Source organism: Chiloscyllium plagiosum, chromosome 40 (assembly GCF_004010195.1).
Source record: "Chiloscyllium plagiosum isolate BGI_BamShark_2017 chromosome 40, ASM401019v2, whole genome shotgun sequence".
NCBI classification, from domain to species: domain Eukaryota; kingdom Metazoa; phylum Chordata; class Chondrichthyes; order Orectolobiformes; family Hemiscylliidae; genus Chiloscyllium; species Chiloscyllium plagiosum.
The window spans coordinates 21445523-21472558 of NC_057749.1; the positions used below are offsets into that span (position 1 = coordinate 21445523).

The following is a 27036-nucleotide window of genomic DNA, read 5'->3' on the forward strand; positions in this document are numbered from 1 at the left end:
TTTTGAAAATCTTCCATTTGGATGGGGAACATTTTATCTAAAAGTCAGCAGGAAATCAGCATTAAAAACAAAATATTGCAGATGTTAGAAATCTGAGTAACAACAGAAATTGCTGGAGAAACTCAGCAGGTCAGGCAGCATTTGTGGAGAGAGAAACAGAGTTAACGTTTCGAGTCCAATAGACTCTTCTTCCAAACACTGAAGACTTTTCCAAAGAAGTCGAAACGTTAACTCTGTTTCTCTCTGCACAACAGCCGCCAGACCTGCTGAGTTTCTCCAGCACTTCCTGTTTCTATTTCAGGAAAACCAAGGTCTGGGTTTTCACTTTTCTGGTCTTGCATGAAAAGTCAGTACAAACTGTTTTAATTCCCTTTCTCACTGAACCTTTCACTCAATAATCTGTCTGTGTTTAGGAACGGGTCAGCAATCTGCACGTACTCCATGGAGGACATTAATAATGTGTTCAGTACTTCCACGTTTAAAGGATTCACTGAATCTATTCCTGACCCAAGACCTGGGACGGTAAGAAGCTGCTGATTCTTGTTCACTTGGGCACTGGTTTTACCAGATCCAGAAAATGACTGAAACACTTCAGTCTAATTAATGATTTAATTATTATGTGAGGATAGAAAAGTTGGATTTTCTATGGCTTTATTAAATGAGGTATTCGGGCTTGGATTTTACACAGGGACAGTGAACACAGTGTGTAATCTTTCAGATAAAGCAGTCTCAGAGGGTGGCGGAGTTCTGTGTCAATTTGAAGTCATCATTTTGTACTTCGTTGTACACAATGATTTGATTCTGTTTGAAAATTTATTGTGAAGAAACAAAACCTGCAGCAACTTGAACAGCAGAGTTGTATGCAGTTTGAGGAACATTACCAGCTGAGGAACTGGGCGATGCTGAACTGAGGCACCACAATGGCACTCCTGGTGGGAGAGTGTCATTGTAAGGTGGACCTTGTTTACATAGGTCGATCCCATTATAAACGTTCACAGAAAAATCCATAATGGGACGACTGGCATTCAAGTGTGAGATGAGCATACACGGTTTAGTGGCACTTACTGGCTGTAGTTAACTGGGCAGTATCTCAAAATAGATTGAAGGCAGAGTTAAATGGAATTATCCCCCAATTAAACTGACTACAATACATTGCTGACAATGTCTACATCAAAGACTGGTCTGTTGCAGCACACACAGTACAAATACCTCACGTTGAGAAATAACTCTCAGTTAAATCTGATATCCCAGAATTTACTGATGTAACTGGACCTGGATACTGACCGAGACGGTGTGTTCAATACCGCAGGTCAGATGTTTGATTCGTCTAAACGCTGTTCCGTCACTTACTCCAGAGGGTGATGTTCAGTGTGAATTACTGCACCATCCAATCTCCACGTTACTGAACTGATCAAATCCAATCAAATACAATCCTTTCCTGATAACTTTTCTTCTAAATTTGGTTGACGCTGTGTCTAGGTGTCAAGTTTCTCCTTGTTATTCTCTTTGCTGATTGGTTGAATTGGTGATTCATCGACATCTCATTGTTCACCAGTCAATTTACAGAAAATCTTATTCTCCTTGATTTCAATTCCTTTTCCCTACCCTTTCCACTTTTTAGTTTCTCCCAGGACAGATCAAACCAAATGAGTTGTTGGCCAAGAAAAACAAATATCTTAGAGCAAAAGTGCTCAAGCTGTGGGTCATGACCCCTACTGTGATCATGTGCTGAGCAATGGGGGTCCCAAACTCCAAGGTACAATGGTACAATGGCTGTGGAGTAGGGACTGGGATGGGATAGTCCTGGATTCATCTCTGACTCCAATCCTGTCTCCAGTAGAACAATGGGACATTATTTTACCGGAAACCTTTGCTCCTTTGAAAGTCATAACTTGTTTTAGTTTTGTCCGTGCCCCTTTGGACTCTGTCACTCCCCACAAATCCCTTGTTTTCACTCTGGGGTCACCCATTTGTCACGTGTGAACTTAGGGTCAGAGTGTGAACAAGGTCAGGATTCAGTAGTTTCGAATGCAAGGCACTCTCTGGTCTCTCAGCTAGAAGAGGAGATCATGTGGTGTCGAGGGAATCCAAAGTGTGTCTCGTCACAAGATAACTTACAGCCTTCTATTCTTCTCACATTGTTGCAGTGTGGGACTAACACTCAAAGTCTGGAAAGTAAAGTACTGAGAATGGTGGAACACCATCCTGAAATGGAGAGTCCAATCCATCCCATCGGAAAAGGCCCCCTCATCTTCAAGGATGAGGATCATTTCAAGAAAATCGTCGTGGATTTCGTTGTTGGCTTCAATGGAACAGTGTTCTACGTCCTTTTCCTGGCCATGGGTAGGTCTTCCCACCAAACAGTTTGTATAGATGAGAAGATACCCGATGTTACCACTTGTAAATAACTTGGTACTCGACATATTAATTCTCATCTGTGCTGAGGTAAAGCATAATGGGACACCCCACAGAATTACACAGCGCAGACAGAAGCCATTCTGTCCCTCTCCTCCATGCTGTTCCTTTGCCATCCAATTTACCCCACTTATTTACTGTTGCCAGGCAACCTTTATCTTCATGCACTTATCCAATTCTCATTTCAATATGTCACATTGAATGCACTTCCAACACCCATGGGTGTTTTTGACTGCGGGATAACATTTCAGATACTTCTATGAGTGAAGCTGTGAAGAGGTAGGGTCTCCTGGTTTGGTTGTGTGTCTCAGTGGCACGTGTCCTTGCAAATTGAGACTAAATGCTGGAGGGAGTTACAAATAAGCAGAGCCTGATATCCCTCCACTAGAATAATGATCCGAAGCTAATGCCCAGATGCATCAGGATTTGACAGGAATTTGCTTTGTGGCCTTATGTGAATATGGATTTGATCAAATAAAAAGAGAAAGCAATTCTCTTCTGATGTAAATCAACCCACAACCGAGTTAAATGACAGCATGAACTTCATGGGATGAATGGCCTCACATTTTGTTTCTAGGTAAAAACAATGACTGCAGATGCTGGAAACCAGATTGTGGATTAGACTGGTCCTGGAAAAGCACAGCAGTTCAGGCAGCGTCCGAGGAGCAGGAAAATCGACGTATTCCTGATGAAGGGCCTTTGCCCGAAACGTCGATTTTACTGCTCCTTGGATGCTGCCTGACCTGCTGTGCTTTTCCAGGACCACTTATCCAGAATCACATTTTCTTCCTAGTTTTGTCAGTCAATAGAAGACTTCTGTTGCTTGTCAAATGTAAAATTGGACACTGTTACATTTGGTGCAAAGTTAAGCCAAGGCCCCAAGTGGCCCAGGGCAAGTTAAAGACCCCACGGCAGTGTTTGGGAGAACACCACAGTTCTTCTGATGTTTTTGCCAATCTTTGATTCTTTCTCATCTAAACTATTCTCAGGTAACGATCACCATTGGCTCCATTGAGATCACGTGACTTAGTTTTTCATATTAAACCTCTATTATATGAATATCAAAGGCCCAGTTTCCCACACTGGGGATTTTGACCATTCTAGAGATTGCCGCCGACAGATATCTAATCATGAGGAATGTGAATTCACCGGGTTTTGACATTATTGAAACGCTGAGTCTCTCTTTTCTCCCCACAGGAGATGGTAAAATCCAGAAGGTTCTGGAAATCGGACAGTCAGTCTTCATCATTTCAGAACTTACGATTCTAAAGGAGCCAGGACCAATCTCATCAATGTCCCTGGACTCTGAAGCTGTAAGTACAAAGGTCAAGGGGTCATCCACCTGACCAGAAAATGAAAGGCAGTAGCAGGAATCCTTTACTGTTTTAAGAAAAAAAGGCAGTGAAATTAATATTTTTACTTGTCTTTCTAGAAACTTCTGTACGTTACCGCTGCTAAAGAGGTGGTTCGGATCCCACTGATGCAGTGTGAAAAATATAATGAAAGCTGTGAAAGCTGCGTCATGGCCAGGGACCCCTACTGTGCTTGGGATGACAGAGAGAAGAATTGTGTCCCTGTCACATCTCGCTCCAGGTACGTATGGGGAACCATTTTCCATATTTCAAACCCCTTTTCTTATTTTTTCCAAAGCCCCATCTTCTGCTCTCCTGAGGGAAACTAATCGAGGCTGACAGTTCAGTGTAGCCCTCAGGCCCTCGGGGTACCTCCATTATGGTGTGACCTTAAACTGAACTCCTTTCTGCCCCCTCAGGGGGGATGCAGAAGATCCTGTGACATTGTTTTGATGACACATGGGATGTGGGTCTCTCCCATCGCCAATACTTACCCCTCAGACAAAGTCACTGAAGTCAGCTTACCACCTCAACATTTCACTGCTGCTGGTGGGAGCTTGCTGTGCACAGGTCAGTTGCCACATTTCCTACAATAGGAAGATGACAGCAGTTTGAAAGATCTTCACTGGCTACAAAGTGGTTTGGGATGTTTTGAAGTTGTTCCTAGAGGCAGGCCTTTCTTTCAGCATTATCAGCATGTGTAGTTGCACACAATTCCACCAGTGACTCACTGAAGAAGTCTATTCTCGCTCACATGACCAGGCACTGAAGGGGTCACTTGTAACCTAGGGAGCATGTTCCTATTAGTGCGTTGCCCATTACAGTTTCCAGTTCATTGCCGATTACAGTGCCCATTACAATGCCCAATACAATGATCACTACAGCGCACAGTGCAATACCTTTTACACATCCTTTAGAATGCCAGTTACCCAGTAGCACCCATGTTACCCAGTGTAGTGTCCATTGTTTAGTTGAATCCCCATTACCCAGTACAATTCCCATTAAACTGCACCAATCTGGGTTTGAGAGTGCACTGGAAGCCAGTGGAGATCACTGGGCACTGGAATGCTCAGTGAAGAGTACTCCGAGTCAGGCCATGGGCAGCAGAATCGCCCGCGTCCCAAAAATATTTTGTAAACCAAGACATGTAAGAGGCAACCGGAAAAACATTAATTTTCTTTTGAAATAAAGACTAATGGTGCCCTGCTGATAATCTCCCTTTTGGAATGTGAAGGCTGTGAAAGCATTAATGTCCTGTGATTAACCTCACAGAGGGGAGAACTGTAGCACCCAGACTTACCTCAGCATTGTATTTATTTTCACAGCAACCTTATCCAAGATCCTGAAAATGGTGATCACAAGAAATGTCCTTCAGAAAGAGGTGAGGTTCCGCTGAGAGAGAGTACAGCGATTCTCGCTCTTATTGATCTGGCCACAGAATCAGTATCTCAGTTCATTTCTCAGTTATCGCTCACAACAGCACAGCAGTTATGAAGGTCACTTGTTACAATGAGTGGATGATTTCTCTGAGCAGCTCAATCACAACAGACACAAAATAATCAGAAACGTTTCTGACTAAAACTGCAACAGCTTCCAAAAGATATTGTAATCACTTTGCATTTTAACATTCCAAACTGTTACATTTTTGTTTCAAAGATATCAAGAGGCACCCAATTTTCTGTCCTTTTTAAATATTTGGAGGCCTCACCAGTTACAAAACTGGGATTGAAATTCACCTGGGGAAGGGAGAATGAAAACATTAACTGCTTTTGCCTGAATTTCAAATCTTTCCCCACTTGGTGAAACGTTATAGAATCCCTACGGTGTGGAAACAGGCCATTCAGCCCAACAAGTCCACACTGACCCTTCGAAGAGTATCCCACCAAACCCATTTCCCGACATTTACCCCTGACTAGTGCACCCAGCCTACACATCCCTGAACAATATGGGCAATTTCCCATGGTCAATCCTCCTAACCTGCACAATTTTGGACTGTGGGAGGAAACCAGAGCACCTGGAGAAACCCACGCAGACACGGGGAGGATGTGCAAATTCCACACAGACAGTCACCCAAGTCTGGTCCCTGGCACTGTGAGGCAGTAGTGCTAACCACTGAGCCATTGTGCCACCCCAAAATTTTCAATGCTTTGTTGGAACTTCAATCTTGATGATTATCTTTGAAGTGAAATGGTGTTCATCAGGATTATAACCATTGACACTGACACTGACACCGCTCCTTCATCAGGTGATAGTGGCATCCTGTCTGTTTGCCTTCTTGTATTATTTACTCATGGGATGTGAGCATGTTGGACAGGTGAACATTTATTACCCTTTGGTGTCTGGTGGTGAGCTGCCATCTTGAGCCATTGTAGTCCTTGAGGTAGATACCTCACAGTGCTGTTATGGAGGGAGCTCCAGGATTCTGACCCAGCAACAGTGAGGGAATTCTGATGTATTTCCGAGACAGAACATTGAGCAACTTGGAGGGGAACTTGCAAAGTGGTGTTCCCATGTGTCTGTTCCCACGCCCTTGCGGGTTTGGAAGGCGCTGTCTAAGGAGTCTTGTTGAGTTGCTGCAGTGCATCTTGTCGCTGGTACACCCTACTGCCCCTGTAGGTCAGTGATCTACCCGTTACTGATCAAACCATCGTGCTGGCTGCATTGTCCTGATGCTGCACTGAATATTCCATTCCCAACACCGTGACATTCCCATTCCCACTGGGGAACAATCCCGATCAGCCTAGCTCCAGTTTATTGCTGCTAATTCACACAGGTTTAACCAGCCAGATGCTGTTCCCTCCAACCCCGACACCAACATACCCCCCCCCCTCCCTCCACCATGTTGGTCTGTGGGAAACAGAATGTAAATAAATCATGCAGCTCCGGCCCTTCAAAGAAGCCCACCCCCCCAGTTACAATCCCCTCTGAAGTAGGGGACATTTTCACATTTCTATCTGGTGGGGGACCTACATGACTGGGTGGAAGTTCAATTTGTCACCTTTCCCGAATTTACTGTCTACAGAAGGAGCAGATTTCTATCTGTGACCTCAAGGGCTCCTTCAGTGACAGGTTCAGTCAAATTAGTTTCCGCTCACCCTCACCCCCAGCAGTATGTGCAGCTCAGTTTGCGCAGAGACTTGACGGTATATGGGGTGTTTTACAAACGGTGACTGAAGCGAAGGTCATTGCAGTTTGAAGCTGAGGAACATTCTGAGCCCATGGGACAGTGCGGGTCAGTGGGATCAGTTTGGATCGTTCTGTCAAAGACCATGAACCAGTCAAGGGTAGAGGGGGCAGATCCTTTGGTGATCTGAATGTTTATGGCTCTTTGAAGTGTCTAACTGAACTGAAACGAAGGCAAGAAGTCCTGAAATATGTCAGATCTGTCCTCATACCTGACAATGTTTGAAGGCGGCTTTAACAAGATGGAGCACTAATGATTCTGGTTTTCTTTCTCCTAGTTGCGTTTTACCGTTCCTCACAAAGAGAGAATCCCGCTCTTGTCCTGGAGGGCCATGGCTCAGTTTACCTTTCATGCCCTAAGCAATCCCATCATGCACATTACTCATGGAAGATGCAAGACCAGACAATGGACTGTTCTTCAAATGAAGATGAATGCCTTTTCTTCATAAGTAACCTTGCAGAACGTGGAGGTAGCTCATACCAATGTGTTTCAAATGAAAGGGGACATGAACAGTTTCACACGTCGTATTTGATTAAGGACAGTGGGTCTTTGATGTATTTGACCAGATGCAGTATTGCTGTCTACTGTATTTTCATGACAGCTGTGGCTCTGCTCTTGCACTGAGTTTGAGCAATGACTCTCTCTCTTGTCCTCTTGTCGCAGAGATTGGAAACAACTTGTTTGTGCTTCTAGTCTGGATTGCTGCTGGGATATATTGAGGGTAAACACACTGAAATATTCTGAATAGCCCTACCTCAATGGCCAAGTGACATGTCTAAGGAAGGTCGAAGGTCTGTATCCATGTGGGAATTGCAATTTAATCTTTGGAACCTGTCTCAATAGAACATTAGGTTCTTATAAAGAGCAAATCTATAACCATTTACAAATTTACAGCTCTGCTCTTCAGAGGGCAGATTTATTCCAAATCTTCATTCCTGTTGTGTTATTGGCTCCTTCAGGAGAAATCAGGTCAGTGATTGTTCAGGCTTCTTTCGATTGGTTCAGTTTGTGAGAGAGAGGTTTGTTCTGGAACTCACCTCCCCTTATCCAGCAAGTCCCAGTTCCACGTCACTCTTTTACATAGAACATAGAACATAGAAGAATACAGCGCAGTACAGGCCCTTTGGCCCTCGATGTTGCGCCGATCCAAGCCCACCTAACCTATACTAACCCACTATCCTCCATATACCTATCCAATGCCCGCTTAAATGCCCATAAAGAGGGAGAGTCCACCACTGCTACTGGCAGGGCATTCCATGAACTTACGACTCGCTGAGTGAAGAACCTACCCCTAACTTCAGTCCTATATCTACCCCCCCTTAATTTAAAGCTATGCCCCCTTGTAATACCCGACTCCATACGCGGGAAAAGGTTCACGCTGTCAACCCTATCTAACCCCCTAATCATCTTATACACCTCAATCAAGTCACCCCTAAACCTTCTTTTCACTAATGAAAACAGCCCCAAGTGTCTCAGTCTTTCATCATACGATCTTCCTTCCATACCAGGCAACATCCTGGTAAACCCCCTCTGCACCCGTTCCAGTGCCTCCACATCCTTCCTATAGTATGGCGACCAAAACTGCACACAATATTCCAGATGCGGCCGCACCAGAGTCTTATACAACTGCATCATGACCTCAGGACTCCGGAACTCAATTCCTCTACCAATAAAAGCCAGTACGCCATATGCCTTCCTCACCGCACTATTTACCTGGGTGGCAACTTTCAGAGATCTGTGTACATGGACACCAAGATCCCTCTGCTCATCCACACTACCAAGTATCCGACCATTAGCCCAGTACCCCATCTTTTTGTTATTCTTCCCAAAGTGAATCACCTCACACTTAGCTACATTGAATTCCATTTGCCACCTTTCTGCCCAGCTCTGCAGCTTCTCTATATCCTGCTGTAACCTGCCACATCCTTCCTCACTGTCAACAACTCCTCCGACTTTCATATCATCCGCAAACTTGCTCACCCAAGTTTTGATGCATGCTCTCTGCTTGCTCAGAATCACACATCATAGATAAACATCAAAAGGGGTTAAATTCTACTTGTTAATCCCTAGGATCTTTTAGTATTTACTAATCCTGCTGAGAAGTCAGAAGATAGGCAGTGTGAATGTGCAATGTTGGATTCAGTACCACAAATGCTGTCCAAAAGAAGCCCGATCAGACACAAAACATTAACTTTGCTTCTCTCTCTGCACGGATACTGACGTAGCTGCTGAATATTTCCAGACGTTGGAGGGGTTGACAGAGGAGATTTTGAGAAGATGTTTCCACTAAGGGGGGAGTCTTAATCTAGGTTACATCATTACAGAATAAGGGACACACATGTAAAACTCTGTGATCTGCCTGTATCGCTCACAAGGCAAAGCTTTTCACTGTGCCTCGGCACACGTGACAATAAATTCAATTCAATTCAAACTGTTGCAAAGGAACATAGGGTGGCTCAGTGGTTAGCACTGCTGCCTTACAACGCCAGGGACCTAGGTTTGGTGTGTAAAGACACCCAGGTCTTGTTGCACCTCCCCCTTACCCATCATTACTCGGATAATAATTAACCTTCCTGTTTTTACTCCTCATGGATAACCTTACACTCATCCATATTACACTACATCTTCCATTCGAATCTTCTCAATGTGAAGCCCAAATACCATTTGCTTTCTTCACCATCTGCTGCACCCTGCAAGCTTACTGGCATCATCTTAAATACTCTGACTAAACTGCCCTCCGTGTAATTTCTTATTCCTGGGAGAAAGTGAGGGCTGCAGATGCTGGAGACCAGAGTCAAAAAGTGTGGCGCTGGAAAAGCACAGCTGGTCAGGCAGCATCTGAGGAGCAGGAGAATCGATGTTTCGAGTGTCGACTCTCCTGCTCCTCGGATGCTGCCTGACCGGCTGTGCTTTTCCAGCGCCGCACTTTTTGACTCTGTCGCTTATCCTGATCATTTTATCTGTTTAGTCAGGAATATTGTTCTGTGAGCTCTCTACCGTCCGAAGGGCTTGTGTTTAAGGAACTATTATTTCTGTCGTTGAAGGAGTGAATCATCAGAGAGACTAAATGTAAACAGCAAACAAGGGAAAGTTTGGACAGTGAGGCCTTTTTAATGATTCATTGATGCTCAGAAGGCTATTTCTGACCCAGGACGACCAAAATAGCTTTCAAAAAGACAAGTGAGCAAACAGAGATAGAGAGTTAAGTGGATAGGTTGCCAGAAGAGTGTAACTTCCCTCTTTTAAATAGCTGTCATATTGAACTGTATCAGGGAATCTCCCCTCCTGTCCTTTGGGACCCCATCACCAATTAAAATTCATTGTGGGATTCCCATTTTGCAAACCTCTTTCAAAATGAATCTGTAAAAATGAACGTCGGGAGGATCCCCGAACCTATTGCCCCTTTCAGCCATTAGTACTGGTTTCTTAAATGGTTCTCGATTTGACCCAAGATCTTCCCTCATCCTGTGATGCACCCACAATTCAATAGTTACTGCAGCTAAAGGAATGTGTGAGCATCATCTTTTTTTGAGTTGGCTGGTTTTGGAAAATTTGGGAGAGCTCACTGCATGACAACAGAGACTGTGTAACAATACTGAAATGTGGGGGTATCCACACTGGAGTGATTGTTGGTAACCCAGTGCTGCAGCACAGGAGTTGCTGTGAAATGCAGTTGATGTTCCTATGACATCCTGAAACAGCCCAGTTTAAAGCCACCCATTAAAAGTTGGCTCTGAGAACCACTCGTTCAAGAAGCTTGACATGGGGGAACAAAGATTCTCAGCCACATGAGCCCACGTTACATTCTGCTATCGCTCTGAGAAATACTGTGTCAGTGTGATTGTTAGGTTTGGTGCATAGCTGGAAGTGAAACTTCAAGTGACTCGGTGAAGCCTGATTAGACTTGTGCAATGTGAGCTGTTTCTGGTTTTGTGTCTGGGTTGTGACCGAGTAAACAGATCACAAAGCTACGGGACAGTCTGTCTTTGTGCAGTTCCCAGCATTAATCATGGCAGAGGCTCCCAAGTGCTTACAAAGATGGATTGTGATTTTGAGGTGACACATAACCTTCTCGAGCTGAGTGGTAAGTGTTAGCCACCCACAGCTCAGGACGACAGCGACAGGGCTCAACCACAGCAACTGGATAAGAAGCCTCATTCTTGAGAATGTCCATTTCACCTTTACGCTTGAAACTTTGTGCGTTTTAGTTCTTTGTTCACCTTATGAGAAACAACAGAGATTGCTTGGTCTTGTAACCGATGTGCTTTTAGCAGAAACAAGCCCTTCATATCCAGGCTGCAAGTACAGAGCTGAATGCAAGCGCAGTCATTTTAACCAGTGTCCTGCTTAACAAGGGCATCCATTGTCACTGACCTAGTTAACCCTATTTTACGAAATCAGCAGCAAAGCTGAAAGTCCTAGATCTTCTTTCATTTTGAGTGCATGCAACTGCAGGAGGGAAGGCAAGATTTTAAAATTAGGGCTAGACTCATTTTACAACAACAACTTGCATTTGCGCAGCCCCTTCAAGATAGCAATATAGCCCAAAATGCTTCACAGGAGTGTTATCAACTGCATTTTGTCACCAAACATAGAGCACAATCATCCATTTCCTTATTCACATTATTTATGTCTCTTTCTGTATGACTTTGAAATCAAACTTAATTTTCTTAAAAAGAACTGATTTTAAGTAATGTAAAATCAAGCTTATACATATTTATTTATATTTCTATTTATTTGACTGAATGAAGGATGTTAATGTTTCTTATTGAGGATTGCTCAAAAAAAGGCACATGTTACTGTAGCTTTTTGTCTTGCATTCATTAGGACAATTCAGGAGAATAGCAATGTATAGAGGAACATTTCCAAATTAAAGTCATAGCTCATGGAGATGTACAGCACTGAAACAGACCCTTCGGTCCAACTCGTCCATGCTGACCAGATATCCTAACCTAATCTAGTCCCATTTGCCAGCACTTGGCCCATATCCCTCCAAACCCTTCCTATTCATATACCCATCCAAATGCCTCTTAAATGTTGCAAATGTTGCAGCCTCCTCTAGCAGCTCATTCCATACACGTACCACCCTCTGCGTGAAAAAGTTACTCCTAAGGTCTCTTTTATATCTTTCCCGTCTCACCCTAAACCTAGGCCCTCTAGTTCTGGACTCCCCCCACCCCAGGGATAAAGACTTTGTCTATTTACCCTATCCATGCCCCTCATGATTTTATAAACCTCTGTAAGGTCACCCCTCAGCCTCTGCCGCTCCAGGGAAAACAGCCCCAGCCTGTTCAGCCTCTCCCTATAGCTCAACCCCTTCAACCCTGGCAACATCCTTGTAGTCCATGTGCTTTGGCCTGTCCCTTTTCCTTTAAAAGCTCCTGGGGCATTTTAGCACCGGGTCAGGTTCCTACAACTGATTGTCTGACACTGGCAACGATATTGTATTATTACAGAAATTTACATGGCAGGGCAATTGTTGTAATTTTAGAATTTGCTATTCTTGTCTTAGTTTTGATAAACATAAGGTGAAAAGTTTTGAAAATGTTTCATTTTTTTTACAATTCTGTGCCACCAAGTGATCAGAAAGCATGGCCGATAAGGAACTGTTCCACCAGATTATAGAGTTGCACATGTCATTGTGAGAAAAACCAGGGAATTGCAGAGCCCAGTTATCTTATTGTCTCTGGTTGGGACATTACACCAGCATGTAAATGATTGAACTTTCTCTAATTTTTTTTCATGGATCAGAAAGTGCCAGCGTGGATTTGTAAAGGATCCATCTTACTAAAGAAATAAGAGCAGGAGTAGGCCATTCAGCCCCTCAAACCTCTCTGCCATTCAAAATCACAGTTGATGCTCAATGACCCTTTCTGAAGAGGTGACTACACTAGTGAACAGAAGTCATGAACACAAATTGCTGGAGAAACTCAACAGGCATGGCAGCATCTGTGGAGAGAAAGCAGTATGAACATTGAGTCCAGAAACCCTTCTTGCTCACTGGGCTTGAAACATTAACTCTACTTTCTCTGTCCATATAGACACTGCCTGACCTGCTGAGTTTCTCCAGCAATTTCTGCTTATGTTTGTTTCAGACCACCAGCATCTGCTGTTCTCTTTTTCTTAGCTTTAGATCTCTGTCCATGTTGTTAATGTGGGCTTTCCAAAAACATTCGCTAAATCTCAATGAGAGATTCTGAAATCGGAAGCACATTGTTGGCTTGATCCCAAAACTGACTGAGGGGCAGGAGCCACAAAATTGAAAATCTGGTTGGCAGGATAACAGGTCTTTATTGGGGTCTCAGGTCTGGAGTTTGAGATTAATTGATTGATTGATTCCTGTTCATCAGTGATATTGAGGGACCAGTGGCAAAGGCTTGACCATGCTCTCAGTGAATGGCAGGATGCAGTCTTGTTATATTAAGTATAAGTTTTCGTTTGGCCAAGTTTACTAGCTTCTATGGTAAAATTTGCATGTAATTCCAGCTCATTCTTCATCCACTGAATTTCTAAGTGAGCTTGCGATTTGTGCTTTGAACAATGAGCCAATGGAACTACCATTTTCACCGCAATGTCATTGTTTCAGGTTATCCAATCATGTCGAAAGTAAGTCTCAAAGCTAAGTAATTCAACATCAACTACTCTGATTTGTAACATGTGCTTCATTTAATGTGTAGCATGCATCTTGGTGTATCCTCCATCTGTGAGCTTAATGAAACTAAAAATAAATTTACAACTGAGCCCTGGCGGCTTTTGAAGTCTTCAGTTCTGGAGAAGAGTCACGTTGGACTCAAAACATTTACTCTGTTTCCCTCTCCACAGATGCTGCCAGACCCGCTGAGTTTCTCCCGCAATTTTGTTTTCATTTCAGATTTCCAGCCCCCTGCAGCATTTTCCTTTCACTTGATTGAGAAGTGAACTGTTTGTGACGAACTGCTTTGTCCCAGAAAAACATGCTTCAGCAAGGAAGACAGTTTTACAGGAAGTCAGGGAAGAATTTGGGACTCCTCCCTGGTAATGCTGTCAGTCAGATGCTGGTGAGGGAGGTGGGTCAGACAATCAATTCTGAAGGCAGGATAAACGTTGGCGAATATTTTGTTCCTTATTCAAGAGATCAGAGACAGAGTTGACATTCATTGTCCAACTCTAATTGTGATGAGATTGTGGTGAGTTACCTTCTGGAGTATTACTCAGTGGTATATTCAGAGGCAGCTGTCACTGGGTCAAATTCCCAGCATTCCCTCCCTAAGGGCATTGTGGGTCACCCTACAGCACATGGACCGCAGTGGTTCAAGAAGGAAGCTCACCCCGACCTTCTCAAGGACAATGAGGGACAGGTAATAAATGCTCGCCAAGCCAGTGATGCCCATGTCCCACAAGTGAATCTAAAACAAAACTAAGAGTGAACTGTATTGTGGCAGCCAGAGGAATGGACTGAGATTATGACCCCACTGTTGCTCTTGAGTCTCCTTCCCCAACTATGGTCCCCAGCACCGCAGCCTCATAACCCCCCCCAACCCAAACACAGCTGGGACCCTCTAGAGATCCAAGGACTGTTATGTTGGCCCTGATTTAACCCCACCCTCCCTTCATGTCTCAGGCCTTGGCTGTGGGACTGGAGTCACATGCAGGCCAGACTGAGGAAGGACACCAGATTTCCTTCCATTAAGTGAATTAGTGAACCGAGTGGGATTTTACAGCAAAAATAGATCCGTGATCACTGATGCCCCAAGTTTTCTTTTGAATTAATGAATGGATCAAATTTAAATTCCCTCCCTGGCTCCTTTCTCAAACTCAGGTGTCCTCATCATTAGCCCAGGTCATGAGATACCTGGTTTTGTAACCTAACCACCAAAATCCCTGTAGTGTGACCAATCCAAATTGAAAATGGATGTGGGTTGGTTACTCTTCTAGCACAGTTCAGTATCCAATACAAGTGTAGCGAAGAGAAGAGACTCATTGTGAAGAGACTCATTGCGAAGAGACTCATTGATCCTCCAGTGTAGTCTTGATGTATGGGAAGGGACACCTTCACAGTCTAATGTATTCTGAAGAACAATTTACTCACACTCAATGCATTAAACATCACACAACAACGTCTAGCACACACAATATACTTCCTGTGGCTCTGCATACGGAAACTGATGCTTCCTGGAACCATAGAAACCTTCAGTACAGGGGAGGCCATTCAGCCCATTATACACTGGGTCCCTCTTCCCTACTTTTTTCCTACAATTTTATCCTCTCAATATTTCACTAGTTCCCTTTTGAAATCAATGATGGAATTTGCATCTGCCATCCTACCATGCCGTGGGTACCAGAGACCAATCAATTACAGTGTCTCTGCCATTTAGAAATTTGCCTTAAAGGTGTGATCTCTGATTACTGATTGTTAGGGCTGCCCATGACTGAGCAGCTCAAAATGGCTGACGACCGCCCATGGCAAGAACAGTGAAAGTTCAGCTGACAGTAGCCTGAGGAAAATATTTGCTTAATGAAGCCTGCACAGGTAGACCAATGGTAGAATATATAGCTGCAGATATTTACGCATAAGACATGGTTAAGAACATTTCACTCTGTGTTTAGTTACTGAATCTCTCTAATTATTTAATTATTTCTTACTGTTGTGAAGTTGGATGGAGTAATTATGCATTGGGATGCAGGAAGTTAGAATTTGACATTTGTAAAATTGTAAAATGTTAGGGGGAAAAGCATTGAGTGGCCCCCTTAAAAGATGATGTTTTTTCAATGCTTAGAGATTTGGAATGTAAGTCTGTAAGCAGCGGCTTGGGGGTTTGCAGGCGCACAGAGAGCACCCGAACTGAAACATTTGTCTTGAAGGGCCATACAGTTAGCAGGCCAAGCATCAGCTTTTACCAAGACAACTGTTTTTTGGAAGTTAGCCAATTAATTTGAACCAGGCATGTCGATACCAGAAACCTATTCAATCAAAATTTGAAGGTTTTGACAACATCGGACCAATCCCTACTGTAGAAAAACAAAGATATGTCATCAAGGGTATGAAGGAAGAGGACAGTTGGACAAAGACCCCAGAGTAACAGCTATCCACCAGAACTAATGGCCCTCACCTCTCTAGAGAGAAACTGGCTCTCACAGTGATCTATGTATTAGGGAAAGCATTGTACAAAAGAAAAATACCAATGATGGAAAAAGGCTTTCCTTACAGAAGAATCAGAGGAAATGTTCCTGACAGAAGACTCGATAGAAAAAGACATTCCTGACAGAAAACTCGATGGGAGAATGCACAGAACATTCTGGAAGATACATAACCTGGCTGCAAATTCAAGAGACTAAATTTTTTAGCCAGATAATTCTAACATTAGGTGTAGCCATACAACTTTATTGGAACTGATATTATAACAAATAGTAAGATTGATATCTTTTTGCATATTCTGCAATGAGGTTAATGAACTGTATAATGGAATTTAAAAGATTTTTAAGTGATAGGCAAGTATCCAATTACTTGGCAGTTTGCAAATGTTTGGGAAGGTCTGTACTTGAATACCCATGTCCATTGTGAAAAGCCCCGAGATGGGAGTGAAGACAATCTGGGAAACATCATGAGACCATGGAGCATCGGGGAGTTGAGGAGAAAGTGAGGTCTGCAGATGCTGGAGATCAGAGCTGAAAATGTGTTGCTGGAAAAGCGCAGCAGGTCAGGCAGCATCCAGGGAACAGGAGAACCGACGTTTCGGGCATAATATAAAGCTTGTGTAATTAATTAATAAAATGATTGGTTTGTAAATGTTAAAGGTGGGATGCAACAAATGTATAAAAATGGACCTCTTTTCTTTGTTTGGAGGGGAGCTGTCTGGATTTTCAGAGGGCTTCTTCCCACTGGTGTAATTTCAATGAACTCTTTGATGCAGGGGAACGCCTGGGGTTTTGAGTGAATCATTTGGTCATTCCACCCCAACACCGATAGTGCCACCAGTGGAAATAACTCCTCATTACCGAATCATTCACAACTTCTTAATCCGACCCTCTTCCCCGCTCAATGGAGAGCAGTCCCAACATTTCCTTATGAAGAGAGTACGCAGTGTTCTTGTAAATGTCAAGATTAGAGTGGTGCTGGAAAAGCACAGCAGGTCAGGCAGCATCTGAGGATCAGGAAAATCGATATTTCGGGCAAAAGCCCTTCATCACCCGAAATGTCGATTTTCCTGCTCCTCGGATGGTGCCTGACCTGCTGTGCTTTTCCAGCACCACTCTAATCTTGATTTGAAGATGCAGGTGTTGGACTGGGGTGTACAAAGTTAAAAGTCACACAACTCCATGTTATAGTCCAACAGGTTTAATTGGAAGCACACTATCACTGTATTCTAACAGATGAAAGGCTTAACAGACAATCAATTTTTCAATGTATAATTTCAGTTACATCACACTGTAAAGTTTTGCTATAAATTCTGTGTTAGGATTGAGTCCGCCACTATCACCTGATGAAGGAGCGTCGCTCCGAAAGCTAGTGTACTTCCAATTAAACCTGTTGGACTATAACCTGGTGTTGTGTATTGAGCCCTCCACTATCACCTGATGAAGGAGCGTCGCTCCAAAACTAGTGTACTTCCAATTAAACCTGTTGGACTATAACCTGGTGTTGTGTGATTTTTAACTTTGTACACTCTAATCTTGTCTCTAATCTCCAGCATCTGCAGTACCCACCTCCACCATTCTTGTAAATGTGCTGTGTCCCCCCGCCCCCCTCCACTGCTCTCTGTGAGACTGAGTTTACAGTTTGTAGCTTTTCCTGTGTTAATTGTGCAAATTAATATGATTCTCTGGAGCTTGTTACAAATAAACAAAGAACCAAAGACTCCTGAAACCTGAGGGTTGTCTTGGAAGAAATAAATTTGAAGATTGGGTTAATGTTCAAACTTAAGTCTCACTCTGCAGTTTCCTGTATTTTGAGCTATTCTGTTATTTAATTGTAAGACAGGCTAAGATGTTCTCCTGTATTTATGCAATACTATTGCTGTTGGCTCATAGTTTTGACTGAAGCACGAGTCACACATGGTATTGCACTTTTAATGTTGGAAGTGAAGCCTGAAGATCTGGTTAACACATGTTTTATCATGTTGTAGCTCAATGTTTGATCGTTTTGTGTTGCCTGGTAAGTAATAAAACATGTTCCAAGACAGTGTAGCCAATTTGAAAAGAAAGGCATATGTAGAGTTATTCATTCAGGCGATTGAGAGCTTGGTTAAAGGGATATGTTTTAAGTAGATTTTAAAGGAGAGAGATGGAGAAGGTCATAGTGCTGATCTTTGCAGTACCCCACTAGGCACTGTCTGCAACTCAGAAAAAGATGTATTTATTCCCATTGTCTGTCAACCAGTACTTGATCCATGCCAATAAATTGCCCCTATCCCGTGTGCTTTAACTTTGCCCACTAACCTTTTATGAGGGACCTTATCAAAAGCTTCTGAAAATCCAAATGCACCACATCCACTCATGTCCCCTTATTTTATTCTGCAAGTTAACTCTTTAAAACACTCCTGTAGAGCTGTTAACCATGATTTGGCTCTCATTAGCACATACTGGCTTTGTCCAAACCTGTTCATACTTTCCAAGTGTTCTGTTATCACATTTTTTTATAATAGACCCATCATTTTCCCCACTACAGATGTTCGGTTCACTGGTCAGTAATTCTGTCTTTTTCTCCTCCTCCCTCCCTTTTAAATAGTGGGGTTATGTCTGCCATCCCCAATCTGTAGCAACTGCTCCAGAGTCTATAGAATTTTGGAAGGTGTCCATTGAGTCATCCAATATTTCCAGGGGCCATATCCTTTAATACTTTGGGATATAGATCACCAGACCCTGGTGATTTGTCAGCCTTTAACCCTATTCATTTAACTGGCACCATTTTCTTACTAAACATAGAAGCATAGATGATAGGGGCAGGAGTAAACTATTTTGTCCTTCAAGTCTGCATCTGCTATTCATTATGATCATGGCTCATGATCTGTTTCAGTACCCTGTTCCCGCCTGCTCCCAATACCCTCCGGTCCCTCAGAACTATACCTAATTCTTTCTTGAAAACATTCAATGATTTTTGCCTCCATCACTTTCTGTGGCAGAGATTTCCACAGTCTCACCACCCCGTGGGTGAAGAAATGTCTCCTCATGCCAGTCTAAAATGGTTTACGGCATATCCTTAGACTGACCCTATTTATGCTGATTTCCTTCAAGACCACCCTCTCCCTAGATGCTAGGCTCACTAATATTTCTGGCAGAATCTGGGCTAAATGCAATCTATCAGCTGTCAGTTGTTATTAATTGGATTGAAGAACTAAGATTTGCTATTCCAATCAGTTATCAAGTGACATTACTGCCATTAATTGGTACGAAATGTAATATCGCAACATTTAAACTTATGCAGGATTAGCATCATTTGGCTTCCTTTTTAGCTAATACGAAACTAAGAGAAAATTGGATTAAGTCCCTTGCAGTGTGTCACACATCTTTACCATTTTCTACATCTCACCGACTGAACGTAGGTGTATCGTAAGAATTCCAGTGTATTCTTATTTTCTTGTAGGTCTTTGCGACATTAACTGTGAGTCGGCAACCTTTTAATTCACTTTTATAAAATTTTATAACACTATCATGGATTATATTGTAATTATGTATGTCAGATTCAGGCAATTAAGATAATTACTTTACCTACGTACACTCAGTGTGGGAATAACAGATAACACTCATTTTGCTCCTTCATCTTCATATGTCTCACCTTATGACTGTATAGGTTGCCTTTGTGAAAAACATTCGAGGAGCATGCATATAAACTCATCTATTTGCAAAAACAAACGTGCACAGGGAAAAGGAGCAGTCGAAAAGGTCGAGAGGTAGAGGAGGCTGTAACTCTCTTCCCCCGAAGAGGAAAAGCCAATGGGTGATCTCGTTTAAAAGGATGAAGGAGATTTTTAGGATTTTGTTTGTTTCGCTTTGATGACATTGCATTTTTGTAGATTGATCGATGAGAAGGCAAAGAACTGTCTTCAAAGACTGAGGTCAGGCTTAGACCTCTAGGTAACATGATTGATTACACATTGCCGATATATTCTCATCACCCTGTTCAGAGATCTTATTGCACACCTCAGAGTAGGTGGGACTTGACCTTGGGCTCTCTGGCTCAGAGGTGGGGATGCTACCACTGCACCACAGGACCTCTCCTATCATATACTATACATTCAGCTGGGCAAGACATTAGTGAGACTGTACCTGGAGGACTGCGTACAATTTTGGCCATATGCTATGAAAACTCATTTCATTCAGGAGTCTAGTCCAGTCTGGTACAGTGTAGGTTTATTTTCCTCTAACTCCACCCACACTGTGCTATTTATGCTCAGTGATGTGCAGCATCACGACATCATCACAAGGGTGTTGCAATGTCCTGAAGCCCTCTCACGGCAAGAAGAAAAGTAGAGAAAGAATTTCCCCTTCTGAGGAATTCCAGAGCTAGAATATCAAAGCCCACTTCTCCAATCCACAGTCTTTCATTTCCAAGAATCCATTGCAAAGTTTTTGGATGACACAAAACTAGTGAGGAAGGCAAGTGGTGAGGATGGCATGAAGGGTCTGCAGAGGGATGTGGAAGGGTTAAATGATTTGATATAAACTTGGCAGATAGAATCGAAATTGGGTAAATGTGAGGTCTGCACTTAAGCAGGAAGAATAGCGAAGTTAGTATTCTTTAAATACAGAAAGATTGTAAAAGCTGCAGCACCAACATTGGAAATGTTATGAACTGCACGGAGGTTAGTGAGAGAATTCAGGTTGTGTGGTACCTTATCGATGCCTTTGGAAATTTATCTCTCTGTTTGTAGCTCCTCAAAGAACTGCACTACATTTCTCAGGCAATATTTTTCCTTCATCAAGCCATGCTGACTCTGCTTCGTTATCTGTTTCTACTCACACTCACACATAGACACACATAGACACACACACAATCACACATACTTACATCCATTCATACAGACACACACACTAACATGTATGCACTCGCATACAACCTCATGCACACACAGAAACACGCAGGCACACATACATAAATGTACACATACACAGGCACAGACTCATAGACAGAGGCTTACATACACACATGCAACATGCACACCCACCGATGCACACTCACAGACACACGTACACACACACACAACATGCACACTGACACACACTCACAGACAATATACACATACACACTCACAGACACATATACACACACAATACAAACATAGACACTGTCTCTCTCTCTCACACACACACACTCTCTCTCTGTCTCTCTCACACACACACAGACTTGCACACACACCATAAGCCAGACTAATTCCATAAACAAGAAGACATTTCTTTAATGAGCATTTTTATCCTGATACAGGATGCAGGTGATGGCCAGGAAATTGAAGGCTGAGACTTATTTCCTAGTTTCTTCTGCTTTCTAATTTCCTGTTCAACATAGTTAAAAATCACACAACACCAGGTTATAGTCCAACAGGTTTATTTGGAAGCACTAGCTTTCGGAGCGCTGCTCCTTCATCAGGTGATAGACTATCACCTGATGAAGGAGCGTCGCTCCGAAAGCTAGTGCTTCCAATTAAACCTGTTGGACTATAAGCTGGTGTTGTGTGATTTTTAACTTTTTCCATCCCAGTCCAACACCGGCATCACCAAATCATGACTGTTCAACATAAGCTTCCTGTCTGCATCCAAAGAATGTTCCACCTTTCCGCCTCCATAAATTTTTGTAACCTAAACAGTTCATTCAGAACATCTATTGCAATGTTTACCAGATCGCTTACCTGCCAATGTACTTATAATTGTGTGTCATGCTTCAAGTGATCTGAGCTAAGATGAAAAAAATTGCCAAAAAACTGCAGATGCTAGAAATCCGAAACAAAACCAGAAATTGTGGGGAAAACTCAGCAGGTCTGGCAGCATCTGTGGAAAGAAGTCAAAGTTCATGTTTCGAGTCCAGTGTCTCTTCATCAGAACTGATTGTATCTGGGAAAAGATTATTATTGATGTTAAAGAAGGGGTGGCGGGGGTGTAAATGATAGATGGGGGTGGAGCCCAGAGAGAGAGAGAGAGAAAAGCAGTTGGACAGACAAAGGGATAGGGAGAGGTCAGCCCAGGATAATGGAGCCTGAGATTTTTATACCTTCACGTCACACATTATACATCATACAGAGATGATACCCTTCAGAGGTATACTGACATACTGATCATGAGGCACAACACAACATTGATATAGAGCACAGAATGAGGCCATTTGTGCCATCAGGTCTATGATTATCTCCATGGGTTATCCAAGATGTCAATGAGGAAAACTCAACAACACATCCATCCCCGCAGAAAGGAACAGAAAATGTCGCTGTGCAGAGAAAAGCCTGCGACAGGGTTTGTCTGAGAATATTTTGCAGTGAGGAACAGATGGCAGATTAGTCACAGGATGCGTTTCTAGAAATGTAGCATGTTCAGACAGTTTCGTCACAGTTTTGATGCTCTGACACTGACTCTGTTTGTGCAAGATTGGTTGCCGAGCCCAGTTAGGTCAACAAATTGCCACATCATTTAATATCAAGAGAGACATCTTGCTCACGTCAGAAGGTTAACAAATGTGGGTCATCCTCTCCCACTGCAACTGGGATACAGTGAATGGGTCCTGCAGAGATGCAACACAGACCCAAGTGATGCTGTGGCCATTTGCTCATTCCATTCTGTAAAGCTGCCTGGCTTTCTGCTTCATCCAGATTGGTCTGGGTTACCCCTGAAGAGAGACAGGCCACCGTCAGCTTCCAGGTGTGACCTCCTGTTTCAGATTTTACAGCCTTTGGACTTCTCAGGAGAGTGTACTCGAAGCGGTGAGGTAACATGAGGTATCTTGAGCTCAGGTCAAAGAGCCACTGGGCACCTCATTGAGATCATAAGCCCCTAATGTGCGTCTGTCTGTTTTAGGGGCACCTGGCTGTTTTAGGTGGTCACCTCATCCCCATCTGAAGGTCTAAACTCAGCACTGGACTGTCGTCATCTCACCGCCCAGAGGAACAAAGACCAGTAAAACTGGCAAATCGAACATACTGGCCCGACACATCTTGCGTACTTCAAAACAGAGGGATGTACATATGACCTGTACATCCAATTCCAAGTCACAGGAAGTTGACGTCATGGTGCAGTGAGTAAAATCTGGCATAAACGAGAGACCAGAATGGGAGGAGAACACAGAGAAAAGAGAGAATGAGGAAATCGAATGATATGAAAATAAGAAAGATGATTTTAAAGCTGATGAGTTTCTTCAGCAAGGAACTCATGTTGATAAACGATAGAAGATTAGTGGAGGATAAATTTTTGATGAAAGCTTATAAACCGGAAGTAAATTTAGATGAATTATTTATTACAAACTAAAGTTATAAATGTGAGGAACGAACTTGAAGTGCATTGCAACAGTAAGGTCCAGAAATCCCACTCCATTCAATATAGCCAACTCCCTCCCATGCAACACTTAGAGGTTGATATTGATCTTTCGAACTGGTGGCCCTTTGTACATGAGGGAGGGGAGCTGGATGGACCGAAATGCTGACCACATTCTGCAATGAAAGTGGAGGTCAGAGGTCATGACTGTGGCGGGTCAACAGTTGAGGCCTCCAGGTTAACTGTGGCCCTTTTACGGTCACTCCCAGGAGAAAGCTCAGTCATCAGAACAATATACAGCACACAAGAATGACCAGCAGTGCCGGCTACAATTTTTAAAGATTGTTTACGGAATGTGGGTGTTGCTGGGGAGACCGGTGGTTGTCCCCCATACCTGTTGACCCAGACGCCACTAAAGAGTCAGACATGGGTCTGAAATTGGATATAGGCCAGTTAAGGATGATAGGAGAGCACAGCAATTCAGGCAGCATCCGAGGACAGGCAAAATCCGATTTTGCCTGTCCTCGGATTTTGCCTGTCCTCGGATGCTGCCTGAGTTGCTGTGCTCTTCCAGCACCACTGATCCAGAATCTGGTTTCCAGCATCTGCAGTCATTGTTTTTACCCAGTTAAGGATGATAGTCAAGAGTGTGGTGCTGGAAAAGCACAGCAGGTCAGGCAGCATCCGAGCAGGAAAATCGACATTTCAGGCAAAAGCCCTTCATTTTTCCTGCTCCTCGGATGCTGCCTGACCGGCTGTGCTTTTCCAGCACCACACTCTCGACTCTAATCTCCAGCATCTGCAGCACTCACTTTCCCCTCGGTAAGGATGTAGATTGCCTTCCCTGATGGCCTGAGATTTTACAAGAATGAACAAAGGTTACATTAGATCAGCTTTTAATTAAAGTTTTTTAAGAAATTAAATTCAACTTTCACCATCTGACATAGTGGAATTCAGACCAATGTCCCCAGATCTTTAGCCTTGGATTATTGATGAGTAGCAGTGACATTACCACAACATCACTGCCTTCTCCATCGCATATCACTACAATATGTATCGAGACCTCAGCCGCAATGATCCTGGATCAAGTGCAGACAATAGATAATGCAGGACTCAGATTAATAACCAAATGTAATTAAAACTGGAATATTAAATGAAAGCAGGTAGGAAGATAGAAGGAGAGAAGATGATTGTAAACATTAGGACGTAAGAACTAGGAAAGAGTTCACTGATTCAAGCTTTCCACTGTTCAACAAGATCATGTCTGATGTGTCCTTGGCTTCAATGACTTTTTCATGCCGGCTCTCCCACCTGGCTAATTGAGTTAAATCTGGGATCAGCCCCCTTTTCGTACCAACTTGTTCAGCAATCTTATTACATGCCTCAATAGTGGGTAGAGATTGAGAAGAAGCCTCCTGGCTCATAGGGAGGGACACTACCAGTGTTCTGCAAGGGCCTTCGTCAGACTCCTGTGCATCAGATGCTGGGGGCAAACCTTGAATGGACTTTTGTGGGTTAGTAGGGTTCCCCAGCCATCACCCCGAGGTCCTAAAGCAGGTGTCCAAAGAGCTGCCTGTTTCAAATGATTAATTCTGTTTGATATCAGAGCCTTTTGATGCCAATAGATGCCCAATGTTTATTTAGGATGGAACTGAATGGAAGTGCTCTGGACAGGGTGAAGGATGCAATGTGGATCCAGGAGTGATAAGACTTGAATTACTTGTGGAGGTGCCCAGAGGAGAAGTTCACTCCTTGGTGTGGCCCTAAAAAAGGAAAAGATCAAGGGCTGCAGCTTACCCTGGGGCCTCAACCATTGACCTTCCACAGTCATGACCTCTGACCTCTACTTTCATTGCAGAGTGTGGGGAGGATCTCGGTCCCTCCAGCTCATGTTCAAAGGACCACCAGTTCGAAAGATCAATGCCAACCTCTAAGTGTTGCATGGGAGGGAGTTGGCTATATTGAATGGAGTGGAATTGAGTTTGGAATTAAACTTGTTAGAACACACCGAACCAAACCACATGCCTATCATTCCTGCAGCTGGCGTCTACGTTACTCCCCAAACACAATGAGTCTTCCTTTCCAGGTAGTGGATGAATTCCTGTTAGTTGCCTCACTGTGGGTAACTTGTCTGCCATGTGGTATTAACCAGACATCAGGAAGTCTAACATGCCTTGACCATGGGCAGTGGTTACCAAATGCTTTCGCACTGTGATCCCATTTTAATGCTGTGATAGCAGAATGGTACCAGATTGGGGCAGGTGAGAGAGTTCACAGGGCAGCGTTTTCCTTATATGTTCACCGGATGTGGGTATCGCTGATGAGGTCAGCATTTATTTCCCATTCCTATTGGCCAGAGGGAGTTGAAGACCAGCCACATTTCTGTGGGCTGGAGTCATGTGTAGGGATAACAAGCAGGAGGCTGGAAGAACACAGCAAGCCAGGCAGCATCAGGAGGTGGAGAAGTCAACGTTTCAGGTATAACCCTTCTTCAGGATTGGGGGGTGGGGCTCGGAGGAGCTGCAGATAAAGGTTGGGAGGAAGGGTTATGGGTGGGTTGATGGGGCAGAATGGTAAGGTAGTGATGGGTGAACACAAGTGGTGGGTACGACCTGATTGGTCGAAGGGAGAGATGAATCTGTATGGTAGCTGGAAGGAAGGGTCAGTAGGTGGAAGGGAGGGGGAGGGGCTGGAGAGGGAGTTGGGGGATGGGTGGGAAAGTTATTTGAAATTGGAGAACTCAATGTTGAGTTCTCCGGGCTGTGGGCTGCCCAGGCAGGAGTTAAGGTATTGTTCCTCCAGTTTGTGGTCTGATTCACCATGGCAATGGAGGAGGCTGGGGATGGACATGACGGAGAGGGACTGGGAGGGGGAACTGAAAGGCGTGATGACTGGGAGGTCAAGTTGGCCATGTAAAAAATTGGTTTGAAATTTCATCACCTGCCATGGAAGGATTTGAATCCATGCTCTTAGACGCTAGCCTCATGATCTCACCAGGACACCACTGCCTCTACAAACCCTAATAAATGGTTTTCACAAGAGCAAAGTTTGCCAGATGTATAATTTCAGCTGCCTGCTGTTTTGGAGGCTGTGTTGGAGACTGTGACCAGCCCTCGGCACTCAATCCTTGATGGCACACACTTTCGAGTCGATAAAGTGTTGAGCTGGAAAAAGCACAGCAGGTCAGGCAGCATCTGAGGAGCAGGGGATTCGACATTTTGGGCAGGACTGGGGAGGGAGAACGGGGCTGGGAAATAAATAAGTGGAGGGTGGGTGGGGCTGGGGGACAGGTAGGTGGATTGGCAATTGGTGGATGCAGGTGGGAGGTGATTGTGATAGGTCGGTGGGAAGGCTGGAGCAGATAGATGGGAAGGAAGGTGGACAGGTAGGTCAGGTCAAGGAGTCGGCCCTGAGCTGGAGGGTTGGATCTGGGATGGGCTGGGGGGAGGGAAGATTTGGAAACTGGTGAAATCAATGTTGAGGCCGTGTGGTTGTAGGTTCTTGAAGCGGGAGATGAAGTGTTCCTCCTCCAGTTTGCGTGTGGCCTTGATTTGGCAGTGGAGGAGGCCTAGCATGGACGTGTCATCTGGGGAAAGGGAGGGTGGTTGAAATGGTTGGCCACTGGACTGTGGGGTTGGTCGGTGCATATGGACCAGA

The 27036-nt window shown here is 43.8% G+C and overlaps 1 protein-coding gene across 2 annotated transcripts; it reads left to right on the forward strand.

Annotated features, from left to right (window-relative positions):
* The first annotated feature begins 386 nt into the window (after positions 1-386).
* LOC122542615 (semaphorin-7A-like) lies at positions 387-23153 on the forward strand. 2 transcript variants are annotated; one of them, XR_006309832.1, is made up of 7 exons: positions 387-522; positions 2148-2343; positions 3613-3728; positions 3848-4008; positions 5093-5148; positions 7229-7742; positions 22927-23153. XR_006309832.1 is itself a non-coding variant. In XM_043680580.1 (6 exons), the coding sequence occupies exons 1-6, from the start codon at positions 442-444 to the stop codon at positions 7573-7575; spliced, it is 957 nt and encodes a 318-aa protein (XP_043536515.1). In that variant the 5' UTR covers positions 387-441; the 3' UTR covers positions 7576-8103. The 2 variants fall into 2 exon arrangements, 1 of the variants encoding a protein (XP_043536515.1); XM_043680580.1 differs by lacking the exon at positions 22927-23153 and having other exon boundaries at positions 7229-8103.
* The last annotated feature ends 3883 nt before the right edge of the window (positions 23154-27036 follow it).

What these genes read in the sequence shown, in the direction of transcription:
- LOC122542615 (XM_043680580.1), top strand. Translation starts at nt 442, where the DNA reads ATGGAGGACATTAATAATGTGTTCAGTACTTCCACGTTTAAAGGATTC. An exon ending in CTGACCCAAGACCTGGGACG is followed by an intron (nt 523 to 2,147) that starts GTAAGAAGCTGC and finishes ACATTGTTGCAG; the next exon opens with TGTGGGACTAACACTCAAAG. An exon ending in CCTGTCACATCTCGCTCCAG is followed by an intron (nt 4,009 to 5,092) that starts GTACGTATGGGG and finishes TTATTTTCACAG; the next exon opens with CAACCTTATCCAAGATCCTG.